Below are 18,727 nucleotides of genomic sequence, written 5' to 3'. Positions count from 1 at the left end.
TCTACTCTAGGACAGTACATGAACACGTGCGCATTCCCAGGCCATTGTAAAAGCAAACTAAAGTGTGTTAGCTAACACATTTTACTTTGTATTTGTGACAAGCTAAAAGGACATGTACAGGCAGTTATTCCAGCTCAGTTGATACACAGGAAGTCACATTATATGATTCGTGTATCTAAGCCCTAAAGCTTACATGATGTTAATTTCTGCCTTCATCCATGTCCCATATCAACCCACAAGGAATACTGGTGAGAGCAGGATTTGTTCCAGTGTCTTTAAAAATAAAGAGAAAAAGAGGAAGGAAATCTTACAGCTACAATAAATATGTGCGAACATAATTTCATGAGCCTTTTCAGTTTATCTTAGCATGAGAAATAATAGCTGAGAAATAAGTGCTTCAGAGATACATTGTCAGAACTGAGATTTTGGACTGGTAGGTGGGAAAGGAAAGCCATTAACAAGCAGCAAGGATTGTAGATTTTTTATTTTTCGTCAGTTTGAAGGCTGAACTCTGTGTCTTGTTGGGAAATGCATGGGGCTAAAAAAATGAAAGCAAATTGATGCACCATGGTAAAGAAGTTCAGTGTCTGCTTCTTGCAAATGGAATTCTAACATTTCTTGTGATGTTAGCAGTACTATCCTAAGAAGGATCTGGGGACTGCTGAGTTGAGAAATGTGCTGTTAGAATATGGACAGGGTCACTCTCTTCATACCAGCTGTGCCAACCCATTCTGGCGCAGCTACACCTGCATTTTTTATTGTGGGTTTTTGGGGTTTTTTTCCTCATCCTTTACTAGCCATAGTACTTTCTTATTTTGATTTATTCTACTTCATCTGTAAGGGAGTGATTATAAAGAACAGGCAGTCTTCCAGCTTGGAATCAACAAGTGTTGGTTTAAATTGTGCCCTTCAGCCTTTTTTTGGCTAAGACTTGTTTCAGCCAGTTGAGATCCCTTTCATATTTCCTCAGAATATATGGCTTGTGGTGCCTCATGTGCCGTCTGGTGTGTTCCATATGTCTCACAGGTTGAGAGATGCTACAGTTTATTTGTATGAACAAATCATCAGTTGCTTAGGATGCATCTGCCTCTAACTTGTTGTTTCTTTCATTCTCTTGTGCATTGCACTGTTAATACTACCAGTTTCCAGTAGCACCAATGAAGTGATAAATGTGTGGTGGTCTTTTGTATGATGCTTTCTGCGCTTCTCCAGGTTTACTACCTTCTTAAATAATGATATATGGAATATAATGTGAAAAAATAAATATATATAATATATAATGGAAAAGGACAAACATCATTAGACAATGAGGTCTGGTGAAGATTGGCATGTTGCTATTAGGATAGAGTGGGATGATCCTGAACATTAGTGTGAAGTGGACTTGGTAATCTCTCAGTGTTATTTCTAGTTTGATTTCTGTTCACTCCTTGAATGCTTTCATAATATTCTGATTTATTTGCTATTTGCAGTGGCCACTCACTGCTGCTCACACTCGTTGAAACAGCATGTGGGAGTTACTGACATTCCACTGAATTAGAGATAGCACGGGAGAGTATTGCAATCACCTGATCTATCCTAATGTCTTCTTAGCTGATTATAAAATTTAATTAATCACTTCTGTCTTTATGTCTTGCTTCTCAGCCCAATCTTGTCTTGGGCCATACTGAAATTTTAGTAATAACAGCTATGGTCCTACATAAGCAACATATAATGATCGTATAATGCTTTCAGTGCACTGCTGTGACCGTACACCCAGTTTTATGAGCATAGCTGGGATTCGAAAAAGTGCCTTCAGAGGATAATGCTTAATTGCTTTCTCAAAAGGTTGCAAAATACTTTCCAGTCCCAGTCTTAGTGTTCTCACTGAGTGGGTCCCTCTGTCAAAACACCATTCCCCTTTCTTTTTTTGACTAGATCCAAATGCGGTTTTCCCCTTCCCTCTATCCTCCATCACCAGAGCATCATTTCAATCACTTCTCTTATTTACATTTTATACAGCACATTTCAGGATAGATAATTAAGTCCTTATCTATACAAACATTCATTTTTCAGTTGATTTTTAAGCAGTGCAAACCTTCTAGACACATTTGATTTAAAACACGTTTTACTCTAGCTGAAGCCAGCTGCTAATCAATGTAAGCTAAACCAAAATAAGCCCATCTAAAACTGAAATCATAATTTCTATGCAGCATTCCACACAGGCTTACCTAAATGACTTTTAAATTACTCTCTTAAATTAAAGCAGTGCAACTTTCTTATGTAGGTAAACTCTTAGAATCCAATATTTTCCTGAGCAAAAGGGATTTCCTTTGTGACTGAGAAAAAATTCCCTGAAACTAGTGGAGGAGAGCATGGGAAGAGAATAATTTGTTACACTGAGCGTTGTTCTTCAATTATATTATCTCCATCAGAGTATAAACAGATCTTCATATTAGATGATGATTTTACTAACACTTACTTCTCACTAGGAGGATTTTCCATCATTGTATTCCAAAATCAAGCAGCATTCAGATTTGTCTGGGTGATATATTTTTGTCAGCATGACAAAGGTTCCTACAGTGTTTAATTACTCAGACTAGCCAGGGGAGAAGGAAAGAAATGAGCCGTGCTGAGTTTGCTGTGCCAGGCTTGCTGTCTGTTACATCCACAGGCATCTTCCAAGTGCCTGAAAGGAAAGCCAGCACCTGAACTTCTGTCTTCTCTTTCCACTGGCTGTCCCTCTCCAGATTTTGTGTCTGTTTTCCATTGATTGATTGTCTTTTGTCTCATGACCTTTTTGCAATTTGCTCATTTCCAGGGCAGCAGGTTCTCGGCTTGGTGGAGAACCAGAGTGATTGGTATTTGGGCAACCTTTGGAAGAATCATCGGCCCTGGCCAGCACTTGGGAGAGGCTATAACACAGGTAGGTTCTGAGGGTTTTCTTTGAATTAATGTTTGCATTGAGCATGCAGTCAGTCTCCTGGTATAGAGAGTATGAGATGTGGTAACTTGCACCTCCCTTCCTAACCTACTGCAAAACCTGTCATTTAAAGCAGTAAAAACAATGTCTCTCCGTGGTGAAGCGTACATAGGGCCAGCAAGAGGGAAAGAATAGGAATCAAGGCTAATTTTTTGCAAAGAGGTAAATGGTATCACAAAATGTCAGCCCAATAGAGATATAACTCCTGCAGGACAGCAACAGGGTCATAATTGTCCTAATAAAATGCAAACTACTGGCCATCAATTTCTGCTGCTGTGAGAAAGAAATAAAGGCACTAGATCAGAGAATTTATTAGGTTACAAGAGACAGGTCTTCCCACTGATTTGTGTTTGGTATGTGAGAAAACATACCAGGTGCATAAAGAACACACGGGTACATCTAAATCATTTCGATGCTAGGCTTTACATGCTGATTCTGTGAGTTAGGTTCCCTCTCTATTTGTAATAAAAGCATGGAACAGATGGTGAAGCCTCCATTTAGAAAAGAAGAGTCCATTTAAATATTCCTGCACTATCAGAAAATTATTCACCGTAATACCAGTTTTGCTTCGCAGAAATATGTTGAATTAAATAGAGTAACTGGAAAAAGGATTGCACAAGTTGGGGTTGGGTCACCTGTGTGTCTGTATTCCTTTGCATATTTGGGGGAATCATGTCAGTTTTTGTGAATTTGTATTTTAGCCCCTTCAAAGCATCTCTGGTCTGTGGAAAGGCTCAAAAGAATAGCCTAACAGAACATAGATAGATATGGATAGAAGATTTTGGCAAAAGAGATTTCTTTCCTGGTTCTCCACTTGCTAGAGCAGAATTGGATATATAAGGGCTTGAGCTACCCATCCCTCTGCCCCAACTCCCCCAAAAGTATGAGACAGAGCTGTTTCATGTATTTGTCCTGAAACCTGAAAGCTTATGTTACACATAGCTAAACTTGATGTCAATTCTGTTCAGTGTTACCCCACAAATCAGTCTTTTGTTCAACTGAGATGACCACTCTTCATAGTTACTTCCTTTTTGCTGCATTTTTGCTTTTTCCTTTCTTCCATTTTAATGCTGGCAGAGAGAGATCACAGAATCACAGAATATTCATGGTTGGAAGGGACCTTTGAGATCATGGAGTCCAACTACAAAAAAAACCCCCAAACAAACCAACACCCACCCACAGACAGACAAAACCCAACAATCTCAGGCACTAGAGCATGCCCTGGAGTGCCACGTTTCTTAAATACCTCCAGGGATGGTGACTCCACCACCTCCCTGGGCAGGCTGTTCCAGTGCCTGACCAGTAAAGTAAGTCTTCCTAATATCTGATCTAAACCTCCCTTGCCACAACTTTAGACCATTTCTTCTGGTCCTGTCATTATTCACTTGAGAGAAGAGACCAACACCCACCTCTCTACAACCTCCTTTCAGGTAGTTGTAGAGGGCAATGAGGTCTGCCCTCAGCCTCCTCTTCTCCAAACTAGACATGCCCATTTCCCTCAGCCTCTCCTCATATAACTTGTTCTCTAGACCCCTCACCAGCTTGGTGGCTCTCCTCTGGACACGCTCCAGCAGCTCAATGTCCTTCCTGTAGTGAAGGGCCCAGAACTGAACACAGCACTCGAGGTGAGGCCTCACCAGTACTGAGTACAGGGGCACAGTCACTTCCCTACTCCTGCTGGCCGTGCTATTCCACGCTAGATGTGTCACAACCACGTATAACCCAGAAATGAATGGTGGGTGGTATCTAAAATGCCATTGTGTAAATAAAAATGCTGTAAATCTTTAATTTACATTGTCTTAACTTACTGTTCCAAATGTTTTATAGGGACACCAAATGTCAGTATATCACAAAATTCTTCCATTGACAGCAAAAATAACGAATGTCTTAGGTCCTGCACATACATTGTGTGTGTTAATTCTTGGTATATGTTAATGCATACCTACCAAGCCACGCATAATCCCGTGATTTTAGTCTGCTCACAGTTTCTTTCTTCAGACAGCTCCCCTGTAGTTATAAAAACTTTTTTTTTTTTTTTTTAAAGAAAGAGGAAAACCAGAAGGTAGATAATGAATGGAAGATTGACAAGTGATCGTAAGAAGTGGATTGATGGTTTTTTAAGTAAAAAAACGGAGCAAGAGGCCACTGAGTGAAACGGTGCAACCTCTGAGAAGTAGCAAACGATGTTATTGACAGAATCAGCATCATTTACTATAATTTTCCTAATTGAATTCATTGTTTGCCTCAGTAATCTAGCAGAGATTGGAGGCATAAATCTCTAAAGGAAGATGAAATACCAAGTGAAACTGGAGCTTGTTTGACGTGTTCAGTAAATTAAAATAATTGACACTGAATGCAACATTGTGGCCAAGGAGGATTAGGAAAGCTAAAGGCTGCAGGGGGGTAGCAAAGAGAGGCAATAACTCTAAGCAAAACACGCATGAAAGACCATGCTTCAGGAAGGGGAAGACTCAAAATTCAGGTGCTTAGAGTTGTACTAAAGAACAGTAAAAGGGTCCTCAAAACCCTGAAACTTTATGAACTCAACAAAGCTGGATCAGGGGGAAGCTCTCAGACAGATTTTGTGCTTGCTCTTGGGAGAGTGTTTACTACAGTCTTAGGATACAATCCTAAGAAAAGAGATTTTTCTGTGAGCCTCTTTAGCCAGAGCCAACCCTGGCAGATTTGATACAGAAGCACCCCTCAAAGTCAAAAATCTTTCACTGCTTGCTCCCAATTTCTGAAGCAAATAATTTATCTTTCACTCCTACCTTTCTGTGTCTGAGATACTCTGGACAACATATAGGTTGAGGGAGTCCCAGAAGGCAGATACATTAAAGGCAAAGGTGTGTTTGTTTCTTCTCCACTAGCTCTTTAAACCCAGTAAGCATGTGTGTTCTCATACTCCTGTGTGCCCAGACCAAATCTCCTGACAGCCAATACAGATTTTCAAGGAAAGATTTTATTTGGTTGTTTTTCATCCTTCTTCCTCATTTGCACAGGCAAATATAATCTTGGGAAAAACAGACCAAACTCAAAAGTCAGTTCAGTGACAATTTAATTGGTATTTAAAATGTTCTTAGTTAGAACCATTTTATTTGAGATAACATTCCGTTCCTCAAGCCATTTTAACCGCAGTTCCTTCTGTACCACAAAGGTGCCCATGTTTTTTTCTGTAACTCATTGGCTGAAACTCAATAAGCTGCTTAGTTAAATATTTATTTTTTTTTTTATCATCCACTCCATTTCGCTTGTCTACACTGAGATTAACTCTTACAGACTCCTCATACATTAGTTAAAGGACACTTTTCACTTTGTTTTGCCTTTCACTGACTAAATGGTGCTTTTGAAAGTATTGCCTGAGCCGCATTATGATTTTTCTCTTTACAAATGTTAAACTGACAGCTCCAGAATTGCACTGTATGGTTTGATGTTCATTTCTGGAGTAACAGTCAGCGTAGTCCTCAGAAAAATATCTTGTCAAAGAAATTCTAAACATAAAAGCTTTTAGTACTTTGTCTGCCTTATACTTTCCATCATGGTGGAGAATAGCTTTTAAAAGCAGTTTCTGCTGGCTGTTATCATGATTTCAGGCCACTTCCTTAGCTGGTGTGAATCACCCCTGGCTTCTCTGGCTTTAGTGCAGCAGGGCCAACTTACATCAGCTGGGAATGGACGCCATGCTTTTCAAATGGAGCTTTAGGATGGATCTGTGCCTGTAATTTGTGTACCAGGGGGGCATTTGTAAAAACCTTGGCTTGGGGGATTTCAGAAGTTTGTCCTGAAGATTTGAGGCACATCTAACGTGTACAGCCTCAGTGCAACTACTAGATACTGTAAGGAGGTGTCTCAACAGCTTGAGCTTAAGATTCATACTCCCACACGGAGAGATGTCACGTTACCAGATTTGTGGATTGAGAACAGAAGGGAATGGCTAGCGCCTAACGATTACCCAGCTACGTGTGCACCGTGCATGATTACTCCCATGTTTGTAATGACAGGAGGAATGCTGGAATGAACCTCTTTCCTTTATTGTTTCCCTGAAAAAAAGGACCTGCAGAAGATGAATTGGAAGTGGGAAGCATATGTTGTGCCATTTTTGCATAATATTTAACAATTGTGAATAATAAAGACAAGCGTAGGGCAGACTGTTTATACGAAATTAGACTGGATCACATCTTGTGCTTCTTTGTCATGATACTGTACATCTTCAGTACAGAAAGCAAATGATTAGTAAAGCAACACAAAATGAGGGAGTGGGGTGCTCTTGGAACTGACTGGGGTCCTGCTCCAGCAACAAGGTAACTGCGTTTTGCCGAGCTCCCCAGGCTTCTGCTTATGATATCATGGAAATGGATCTGATATTAGGAAAGACTTTTAATTTAACCAGACATTTCTGATTTTCAGAAATCCTCACAATTAATGATTTAAATAGTTATTGTTGCCTAATTCTGGATAGATCTGTTGCCAAAATTTCTTTTTTTTCCCACCTGGAAGAGTCAGAATTCCATGGCAGCCATTTAAATATAGCACTAATTTGCAAACTGTACTCCTTAGAGTCTGACTAAAACTAGTGCTTTTCTCAAAAGAAGGGAGTATGGTGGTTGCTTGAGAGAGGAGATTCTTCTGAATTGTCTAATTGAACAAAGAAGTCAGAGAACTCATGGCTTACAGAACCTTTAAATACTAACCATTGAGGCCTGACTCAGTGGAGTCATACCCTCTCTAAAAGGCATTGCAATTTTCCTATCTCCCATTATGGAAAACATTAGTAAAGTTTGATATGGGAACTAGTATTGTTAGGTTTGATTATAAGTACAAGAGCCTTTGCAAACAGATGAAAAATACATTTTAGTGATTAAAAAAAATATACCAGTATATTGGATTAGCTTATTCCTCCTTTAAGATACTGTGAGCTCGTTCAGCAAATATTGTTACCAGTGGAAATCGTACCAGTACGCATATGCTTTATAACACACAAGGATGCATTTGAAATACAGGTGAAATCCACATTGTACAGGTTGTAGTTTGGGAAGTGCCAATATGTTTTTAGGCTCAGCAGGAAATATTGGTCTGCTTGTGTCAATGGTGGGAAGCTAAAATGGTAATTCTGCTTTTGATGATTACATTCCTATTGTTGTTGGATATAATCTGTAGCTTTTACTTAACAAGAAGCTATCGCAAAGCTGACTACCCGCAAAGAATGGCTTCCTTTCCAGTCTTTCTCATGCAGTTTCTAAAGCATGTGATGTGCTGGGAACTTGTTTATAGCATGCTTGACATTTCCGAAATGTGGGTCAATATGTATTTGATTTTTAAAATGGTGCCTCTAGTTTGAGAGGCCTATCCACATAATAATGGCATTGCTACAGCTGCATTAGTCTATTGTTCATTGCATTCTCTGAGGTACATCTTCTGCTCCTTGGCAATTGAATCCATCAGACCCTGCAATAACTCCCTTTTTTAAAACAACACCTGACTTTCTTTGAAACCCTGAAAACTTTCATCTCCAAAGAACTCTGTGATAAAAAAACAGTGGCATTCAGACAATCTATACCAGATTCTAGTTTCCATTTTATTGGAGTAAATAAAAAGTATATCTTTTTAGTTGATTAAATTGTCAAGCTTTGGGTTTTTTTCACTGGTCTGACCTGAGTTCATAGTATGAATCTCTATGTAACGTACATAAAATAGGACATATATATGCTCTATTCCAATGTAATGATTTAAAGAATCATTTTGCAGTGTGGTATTTTTTGCTTGATCGAGACAGTTCTTTATGTGAACATACATAGCTTGATGAGTCATTATGTTGTCCAGCACTCTGAAATGCCTTCTCTATATTGTAGAGGGACCATCATTAGCAGGTTAAATTTAGATGAAAGGCTTGCACATAAAAGCGCAGGGCCTTGAGAGGCATGCAGGTACCTAAACTGAGAACAAAAACTTCTATTATATGGCAGGAGAACCCCAGATAAATGCACAGTAATAGTAAACCCAGTACTTTTTCTTCTGAAGTGCAAGTTCACTTTGCAGTTTCTCATTGTGCTTATAAAGGTGGTAGTGTAAAGATAGTTCCTTTTTGTAGGTACAGAAACAGAGGTTTTAGCTTTAGTCCCAAAGCAAGGAAAGAGACATCACAGTTGGGTTCTTTGGAGTAGAATCTTTGGACTCTTAACAGATAGCCTGGTGCCTGTTGCAGAAAGTAGCAGAGTAACCAAGATGTCTTTCTACACCCTTGTGTCTAAGCTGTCACCTCTAGAAGAGTGTCAACAAAAAACAGTTGAAGTTGGTCATAGTCAGATCACTCTCTTAGGTGCTATTGGCTACAGAAATCACTATGCTTTAATCATTTTAGTGACAGGATAATCTAGTTTCAGGACAAACCTTTCCCCTTTAAAAAAATATCAAGAGACTGTGTACTCCTTGAGTTGGAGATGTTTTGAGAAAGAATCTGCAAAATTGAGTGGACACAGAAATCTCAGAAGCAGCAACTCAATTTTTTTCTTTCCTCATTGTCTTTCTTCTGTCTCTAACTCTCAGGTACATTCTGACTTTAATTGTTCCTGGTGTAGCTCCTCAACCCTCCCTCCTCCACTTGTCTGTATTGAACTGAGCTCAGGGGAGGACAGGAGCACTGCAAAGCACTGCAATACCCTATACATATATAGAGATAGTTCCTATGCTGTTGTTCTCAAGGCCTTAGCAGAGACCATGAAAAGAGAAGCTTGCCCGAATAAGATCACAGAATTATAGGCAATCTAGGTCAAAAAGAATCTCCAGAGATCTTCTAGTACTCTTCCTACTGAAAGCTAAGGTTGCTCAGGGCCCTTTCTAGTTGAGTTTTTGATATCTCCAAGGGTATCGCAAAGCAGCCTGTGCCTGTATTGGTCTACTGTCTTGGTGAGAAGAGTAAAAAATAAAAGTAAAAAAAAATCCTAATTTGTAATTAGAAGTTCCTTTGCTGCAATTTGTGTCAGTTACCTCTCACTCTGTGCATCTCTTCTAAGAGTCTGGCTCCATTAACTAGTTGTAGACAGCAATAAGAGACTCCCTTACCCTTCTCTTCTCCAGGCTGAACAAGCCCAGTTTTCTCAGCTTGTCCTCATATGTGTTCTCCAGGCCTCTGACCATTTTGGTTGCTCTCTGCTGGACTTACTCCAGCATGTTAATGTCTTTATTTGACTGAGGAATCCAAAACAGTACTTCAGATGTGGTCTTACAAGTGCTGAGTAAAGAGTGGTAATCACTTCGCTTGACCGAAGGGGCTAATGTAGCCCAGGATGTGCTTGGCCTTCTTTGCTGCAAGGTCGCACTTCTGACTTGTGTTCATCTGGCTGTCCACCAAGCCCCTTAAGACTTTTCTGGAAAAGCTCCTTTCTATCCGCTTGTCCTCCAGTCAGTACTATTCATTCAGGAGTAGTCCCATTCAGGACTTTTTGCTGAACTTTATGAGCTTTCTCTTAGCCCACTTGTCTAGCCTGTCAAGATCCCTCTGAGCAGCAACTTTGTCCCCAGGGTATTGGCCGCAGATCACATGATGATGTCATGTAACTTTGCTGAGATGCATTCTATCTCATCTCCAGCTCATTAATCAGTATGTTAAACAGTATCAGCCCCAGTATCAACTCTTGTGGAATACCACTTGTGACTGGCCGCCATCTGAATGTTTTGTGCTGCGCACAACCCTTTGAGCTTGGCAGTTCAATTTACTTTGCAGGCACTTTGTAGTCCACTTATCCAAAATGGTTTGGCTAGATGAGCATGCTAAACAGCTCCACACACAATTTCTTTTTTCACAAATACATCCCTGTATTTCTATTGTGAACCTAATCCTGTCTCTCTGTTATTAGAAGAGAAATGGTTGTGGAGGAAGGATTTACTTGCAGCTGACCTTTGGGTGAGATCATTGCATTAAAATACCTTGTGTTTCCTATTGTTTTTTTAAAAAATGTTATGGTTCATTTTTAGGCTTGTTCATTCTGTGCTCCTGCTTTCCTTCCTCTAATCCATTACTTTTAACGGTCTGTTCCTCTGGAATCTCATCCAGTCAATAAACTGCCCTCGAAGAGGGAGGGGGAAAAAGTTGTCTGGTTGCTTCTGAATGCAAAACCCCAAACCTCTTTGTCATCCAACTGTAAAGAAATAACTGAGAGGCTGTTTAGCCTGTGACCACATTTTCTCCTCTGTTGCTAGGGCATTAACTGAACACCAGACCAAGAAAAGCTCTGTTGGGTTCTTACTCATTGTCCCCATCCCTTCACTTAGCTGTGTGGACTACTGTTAGTATTAGAAGCCAGCCAAAATAATTATCACCTGTGCAGGGTGCATTTTTCCTCTTCACATAGTTGAAAGTCAAAACCTTGTAAAATTGTTGATATTTCAACTCATTAAGTATGATGCTTTTGAGAGGATCAAAACCAAAGAATCCCACATAATTTAAAGCAATGGTCTCTGTTACCTTTCACTTTTTGCTGCTTTCTGAGGAAGAAAAAAACATAGATAAGCATCATGGATAAGGTCCAGATCTGATATAAATGCCTGACTCTTGCGTTAAATAGACTTAACCTGATTTACAGGAGCTAGGGATCAAGAAACAGATTTTTTTTCTTTTAAAGGTGGGTGTTTCTGTGGTGCAGACTCCAAGATAGATTAGTTTTGGAAGACGCTTTCGTCAGGGCAAATATTCAGTGAATTACAGCAAACCTTGCCATTTTTCATCTATGGAGACAAGCTTTGTGTGAGACCTTTTTTCAAACATGCCTGCACAGGGAGATTTAACTCCTGCACACTAACCCTGGCCAGTCTGTAGTATTCTGTGATTCCTCTTCAAGACAGCTCACGCAAAGTCCAGGTACTCAGGTAGGTGTTGAGTTGTGACACTCACACTTCTATGTTTTGAGGCACAGATGTATAATATTGTACACTCAGAAGGAATGAAGAGATGCATGAGAATAACTCCAGGATGAATAATCAGGTGAACATGAACTCCAGGTTTAATACGGTTGTCAAAATACTTTCTATGGTCATTGGATGTATAAACAGGGACATTTCAAGTATGAGTTCTTTTTACTGCTGACATACTGTGTGTCTACACTGTCTGATAACTTAGCTTCCTAGTTCATTCTTCACTCCTGGCTCCCTGATCATCAACAGGGCACAGAAATTAGTTGCTATCCTGTCTTTCTCAGGGAGAAACCTGCCATTTGTGAAAGAAAAAAAATTTAAAATTGAGTGTAATTCATTGATAGTTCACTCCAGAAAGTATTTCTGGGAGGTGGTATGCATAGGACTATATTTTGTTTGGCATCTCCTTCCAGTTCTTCAACATTGCATCAGAAGACTTCACACTATTATTCCCACATGCCCTGATGACATTCTCCAGTGTGCACAACATAGGCTCTCACATTCTAATCTAGAAAATTGTAACATGGCTCTCTCATAACACTGATTACTGAGAAATGCAAGCAAAGTAATTCTTGTGTCTAAAAACTGAAGGAACACAAACTAATCTCTCAGAGATAAGTCCTATCTAGTATGAAAGTGGCCAGCCTGCTCAGTGAAGTGCTAGACCCTGAATAGCGTATGTACAACCTTTCCATAGTTCTTGATCTGGGTGCTAGGGATCACATCTTGGATTTGATATATTTCAAAATGTAGATTTAGCTACTTTTCCAGGTCTAATCTCCACAAGTCAAATAAGAGTACTTATAAATTAACAAAGTTCAAAGAAAATACTGGAAAATTTCCCATAAAGTTGGGGAAAATGGCTTCAGGACCTTATCTGGGAGCAAGTCAAGGGATAGTTTGATCATAGCTTATTAATATCTGCAGGAGAAAAGAACATTTCCTAATAGAAGGCGTGCCAATTTAGCAAAGGTTCAGAAAGATCAAATGGCTGCAAGTTCAAAGACATGTTCAAATTTGAAATAAGGGAACTATCCAACATCAGGATAATTATGCATTGGAATAACCAAAGTCTGTGATAGATTATCCATTATTGTAAATTTTTAAATCAAGACTGAATGTTTTTCTAGAAGTTATGCTCTAGTTAAAGCACAAATTGATTTTGAAAAATCCTATGGCGTCTGTTAAGCAAGAGCTAAAAATTATCCTTTCTGACTTTATCACTTAAATATGTATTTAAGCAGGACTTCGTTTTCCTCTCACTGGAATCCCCTAAGCACCCAGGCAAATGAAATCACAGATAACATGTCGTGTAAGAATTTAGAGCCTTTTTAGTATTAAGGAGAGGAAGATTTCTTTAAAACTTCATAGAAAATTTCAACATTTCCCCTGTCACTTTTTTTTTTTTGTCTTACATTTCCAAGTGCTTTAAAATAAGATGTGTTCTTGCCGATCTTTTTGTTAGTATCAACTTTTGGCGCCTCCATCATGATTTCCAGACATGTACAGAGGTGCACACTGAGTAGCTGTTGGGTGATACTTATGCATGGCAGTGACATGAGACCCATCTTCAAGACAGCTGTCCTCTGTTTAATTTAGATTGGTCTTTGCCATTGTGCGACAGCATATAGAAGCTGAAACCTCCCTTCTCTCTTTCTTTGCTGGTCTGAAGTTGGAATGTGTTATCTGAGGTTTAAAACTTCTGGATTTTTTCTGAACAAAAACTTTCCTAATCTTTTAAATTTCAAGGGAATTCAATGATTTGCTTCTTGTGATGTTTGTTGGGTTTTTTTCCCCTCTTGGAAGCCATCTCCCTAGTTCACCGAGAAATCCCTGGAATATTTGCTTTCCACTGCCTTTAATCTCTGTACCCTATATGCTCACAAGGGTCATAGAGTTCAAAGGCTGTAAGAAAACTGAGGAGCTTTCTAAAACCCACATAAGAAGCCTCTTCACAGATGGTTTTCATCTCCTGCAACTCTTTACACAGGGTTCAGGAAACATAGGGATTCAAGAAAGGTTACTATCCTTACTGTCTTCCTTGATGCCCAAGGCAAGTAGAGCAGCTGGGAAGAACTCTAGCTTCCCTTTCTGATTTTGCCAGTGTCTTTTTGCCAGCCATGTTCTCTTCCATTATAGGCTTTAGAAAAACTTTGTCAGCAATTTGAGCAGGAAAGTGTATGACTGACACTGCTTGGGAATCTGTGTAAGAAAAGGCCAACTCCTCAAGGACTAGAAGTGATTTTACTTTGCTGACCTCTGAGAGTTCTGTAGAGTTGTCGCTACTCTTCAGGAGACTCTGGAAGATAGGAGGAGAGGGCATTACTTGAGAGGATGGTCTTTAAGTAACAGGATGGTCTTATGGCTCATGACTCCTCTCCTGCAGACCTTCTAGACTCCTGAATTAAGGAAATTTTTCTGTAGCAGCCTTTGGGGCTTTAAGAAAGGTGGAGAAATTCCCCCAGAAATGGAAGTCATTAAAGAGACGATACAAAGCATTTTTATTTTTTTTTCAAATTTGTCAGGAAGAACAGCATCTAAACTATAAAGAAATAATTAGAAAACCAGGAAATTCTGAGCTACAGCCAGTAGCTGTATAAGAAGTTAGAATCATGCTGGAGTATATCCTTCGTCTTAACTCTGCCTAAGGAGAAACAACAAAGAAAATAGAAGTGTTCCGTTTCATTAAATGGTCATCAGGAAGTGTAAACAAAATGTTTATAATGCTCCAAGAGGAACCGGGCTCCCAACAGAGTGAGTGCACTACATTTCAAAATGCACTCTATCACAGCTTCGCTTTCAATACATGTGCTGAGAAAACAAGGTCTATTGCATTCTGTCACCATGCCCCGAGGGACACCCACTTTCCATTTCAAATCAGATTCTCAGCCTTGTTCTGTTTTCTCAGAGAAGAGTTCAAATGTGGAGTCAATGTTTATTCTCAATTAACACATTGTGCATCTCTGCAAGTTTTTATTAGGGTTTTTTACATTGTGAAAGGCCTTTTTGGAGAAAAAAGCTGGTGCATGTAACTTCATAGTTAAGTAATATATCAAGATACTCCAAAAATGTGTTAGAATGGCAGTCCTTTTGTCATACTGTTAAAAGCTATAAACATAAGCTATGGTTTTATTATAGTAATGACATGGTTAGTCAAATTATGAGCAGCAGTTAGATAGATGGTCTATAAATGAAGTGAAATAAATGCAGTGATTTTCATCCACACAAAGACTTAAAATGGAGGTTTAAATATGTGTACAGTGGCTTGCTGTGGAATTGCAGCTTTAATTCAATTTTTTTTAATCCCCAACAGTCATATACTTGTGTTTTTCTGTTTCCTCTTGATACTTTGGGTGGAGAACAGAGCCCGCAGTCAGTGGCATGGAGGTGTGGCGCAGTGGATTCCAAACGTAGTCCTTAGCAAAGCTGGTCATTTGGGCCCTGGTCCAGCAAAGACATAGTCGCATTCCTAGCGTCACACACTCTGTCCACTTGCATTGATTTCAGGTACAATAAACTGGAATTAAAAGAACAAACATAAGTATTTGCTAGAGTACTAAGCAGTCAACACTATGATAGCGTTTCTCCTGGGACAGCAGAGCTACAAGTCCCTTCCATAGCACCTAAAACTCAACTCAGCTTTTTGGTGCCTAATCTGTTGCAAAAAACCATAGTATCTTGCTGTTGTTTGTACTGCCTTAGATCTCTGGATCAGTTACTTATTGTAGCAAATCTACCTAATGTCAGTCCTTCTTAACATTATTTATTAGAGCATCTAAGACTTGGTGGTTTGGTGTATGATCTTTGATACACTGGTTGGGTACTGTGAAATCCCAGTGATTTTTTAAAACTCACTATTGCTTTATAATATCTTTTGAAGTGTGTCTTGCCTGTCTCTCTCAGATATTGTAATGGTATCTACTTGTTCTCTGTCTAGATGGTTCACTGTTACAGGCTTAGTTACAAGAAGAATTTTTTAAAACCTGACAAGGAGAGTCTCTGAGATCCTACTCACATAATATGGCATTGCCTCAACAGCTCACAAAAGCATCCTGTTCCACCTGAAACAGGCAAGATAGTGCTTAAAGAAAATAATCTCTTAGTAGCTACAATTTTTCCCCCACAGCAATATTTTTTAAGCCACCTTAAAAGGGCTATTGTAATAAGTTTATTGAGTTTGAAAGCTTGTCCAGTTTCACTATAACTTCTGTAAGTGGTTCTGCTCTGTCTTAAAATGTTCTTTATTACTTCCAGCTCTACAATATATTCCTCTCTGAATTTCAGGAAAAGCCATAACCTGTGTTCCTGAAGCAAGAGGTGGGGGTTGGTAGCATTCCAAGGGAAATTGCTGATGTCTCTGCAAACTTTCAATTTATTATTCAGAAAAATGAAATGAAACATTTTGTTCTGGAGCAGATTAACAAAATATCCCCAGACTATTTTGCTGACATGACTTGAAGCATCCACTGAAAACATTGCTTAGTTAAAACATTGGAAATACAAAAAAATTGATTTGGATTGAATCAGAAAAATGGTTAAAGTACAAAAAATTCAGGTGACCTCCAGAGTTTTGTTAGACCCAAAACACAACATTTATTTTCCTTTTCAGTTCACGTAGCCATGTTCAATAATTTGTATCAATTTCGAAGTGAAAAATACTATTTTGGAATAAGTTAGTTTTTAAATATGCCAAAAAAATTTTTGGAGTATTTCCCAACTGAAACATTTTACTCCAAATATGTTAATTCAGATTTTTTTCCCCCATTTTCTCCAATCTATTCACCAAATGCATTTTTTGTTGTTTTTTTTTGTTGTTGTTTTGCTTTGCTTTTGGGGCTGGGGGAGTTGTGTCTTGAAATTATATTTTTTACAAACTCCTTTCTTATTTGCTTGTTTGTGCAATTCAGAATCTGTCAGATTTTGGTATTTCAAGCACAGTTTCATCAAGCAGGAGGAGAAAATGCCATTCAAGTGAAAACTAGACTAAGATATGTTCCACACGTTTAGTAATAAAGCGTTATTTTTCTAAGAGCTCTTTGAGATATTTGCATCTCTGTATATGCCTGAACTATTGCTCAGGATAAGGAAAATAGGGTGTTCTGTGGCTGATCATCATTTGTTTTATACTCATGAAATGTTTGGGTTGCCACTCTTCTCTTTTTGTTTATTTGCTGCCAAGCTTTCCTTTTGTTTTTCTCACATAGGTTAGGGCAGGAAAATGCTGCACTCATCAAAAGATGAGAAGTCCCACTGCCTGGAGCCAGATGTTCATAAAATATTCCTTTGATTATTTTTTTTCTCCAGTCTCTTCTTCCCCCAGCACAGCAGCTGAGAGTAAGTCCCTTTTCCCCTTATGTTCAGCTGGATGTCATCTTGAATTTAGTCTGAGATTTCAGTCAATTTGACTCTGAGAGAAGGGGCTCCCGAGGCAAATATTTCCCTTCCCTTATTTCAGACAATTTGCCTGTAAACTAATTGCACAGATTGGACTAAGTTCATTTGTTATGTTTGTTTTTAGTAAAAGAACAGTACAGGAGTAAAACTGAAGTGCTCTGTTCTGAGGAAAACGTAATTTTTCCTCTGCACAAACTATTGGAAGTTCCCAACACACATGTTTTTGCTTTGCTTTTGCACTAAATAACACTAATTAGGTGAATAGTATTGAATTCTCCTCTTAGTAGAAATCTCTTTTTCTCACTAATACTAATGAGTAAATATTTAAACTTGCTATAAATAATCTCCAGTAATTATTTTTATGGCAGCAGTAAATTAGAATTCCACAGTGTGAGAAGCCCTGAACAGAGGCTTTACAAAGTTAAACACAAGCCTGTAGGTGAACCAAAACAGAAATCACATCAAAATTCATCTTGACGATGGAACATTAAAAGCTTGTGAATATTTTCAATAGCCATGATTGCATCATAATTTAATAAATCCTTGCTCACATATATTCGAGTTTTTCCACCCCGTCTGCCTCTCTTACTCTCAGCTGCTACCATGGCAGCCCCTCAGGACAGCAAAATCTCTTTAGCTGCGATGCCATAATCTGCTGCTAGCATAAGGGTGGAAGCCAAAAAAAAAAAAAAAAAAGGAGAATACTGCACAGATTAAAAACATTTCCCCCTTTCCTCCTTAGACTGGAGGCTTAAAGAAATTAAGAAAAAGATTTTATTGTCTATAAATGATAAAAACTATTACATTACAGTTAACTGTATCTTACAATTATCCATTGTTTTTCTTAATAAAGAATCTTCTCATTTGTATTTCACTGTTGAAACAAAGCTGACAGTTCTTGCCAGCTGGAAAAAATCTCCTGCCAGAGAGGAGCTTATCCCACCCAGTTTATTGCTGTGGCACAAGGAACCTGTTCCACATTGATCTAGAATTTCAGACAATGCACCATGGCTGTCTTAGAAGCTAATGCATGCACACTACACACTGCAACTAGGCTTTGGTTGTGCTGGAGAGAAGACAAATACACTGGCAGAAATCCATTGTAGCATGTTGTGACAATCCGTCCCTTTCCAATCCAACAGCTGGAAGCAGAAAGGTTGACTGAAGATGAAAGGGGATCCCTCCAGTGCAAGTTCCAGCATCCTTGGGAACCAGGTGGACTGTAATGGAAAACAGAACTAAAACAGGCCACAAAATTCACTGCCAGAAGAGGTTTTCTTTTTATTCATGGCAGTGCCAGGTTTTACTAGAAAGAAATTTGCCATGTCATAGAACCTGAAGATAGGAATGAACTGAAACTGCCTTTGCTCTCTCCTAACCCGTGCTGGATTGTTCCAGGTGTATTTTTGTAGTCTGATTTTTTAAAGACTCATGAAATGAAGCATTTTATCAGCCATTTTTAGGTTA

At 38.9% G+C, this 18,727-nt stretch overlaps 1 protein-coding gene across 1 annotated transcript in view; it reads left to right on the top strand.

The window, feature by feature from the left end:
* LARGE (like-glycosyltransferase) overlaps positions 1-18,727 on the top strand; it is a 281,053-nt gene that overhangs the window by 212,997 nt on the left and 49,329 nt on the right. The window contains exon 8 of the mRNA XM_014963960.1: positions 2,798-2,902. Coding sequence (XP_014819446.1) covers positions 2,798-2,902 — 105 coding nt within the window. The remainder of the gene's footprint in view (positions 1-2,797; positions 2,903-18,727) is intronic.

The sequence above is a fragment of the Calidris pugnax genome, unplaced genomic scaffold, assembly GCF_001431845.1.
Source record: "Calidris pugnax isolate Ruff unplaced genomic scaffold, ASM143184v1 scaffold44, whole genome shotgun sequence".
NCBI classification, from domain to species: domain Eukaryota; kingdom Metazoa; phylum Chordata; class Aves; order Charadriiformes; family Scolopacidae; genus Calidris; species Calidris pugnax.
The sequence above is the reverse complement of the archived record's forward strand: the minus strand, read 5'-3'. Positions and strand labels throughout refer to the sequence as shown.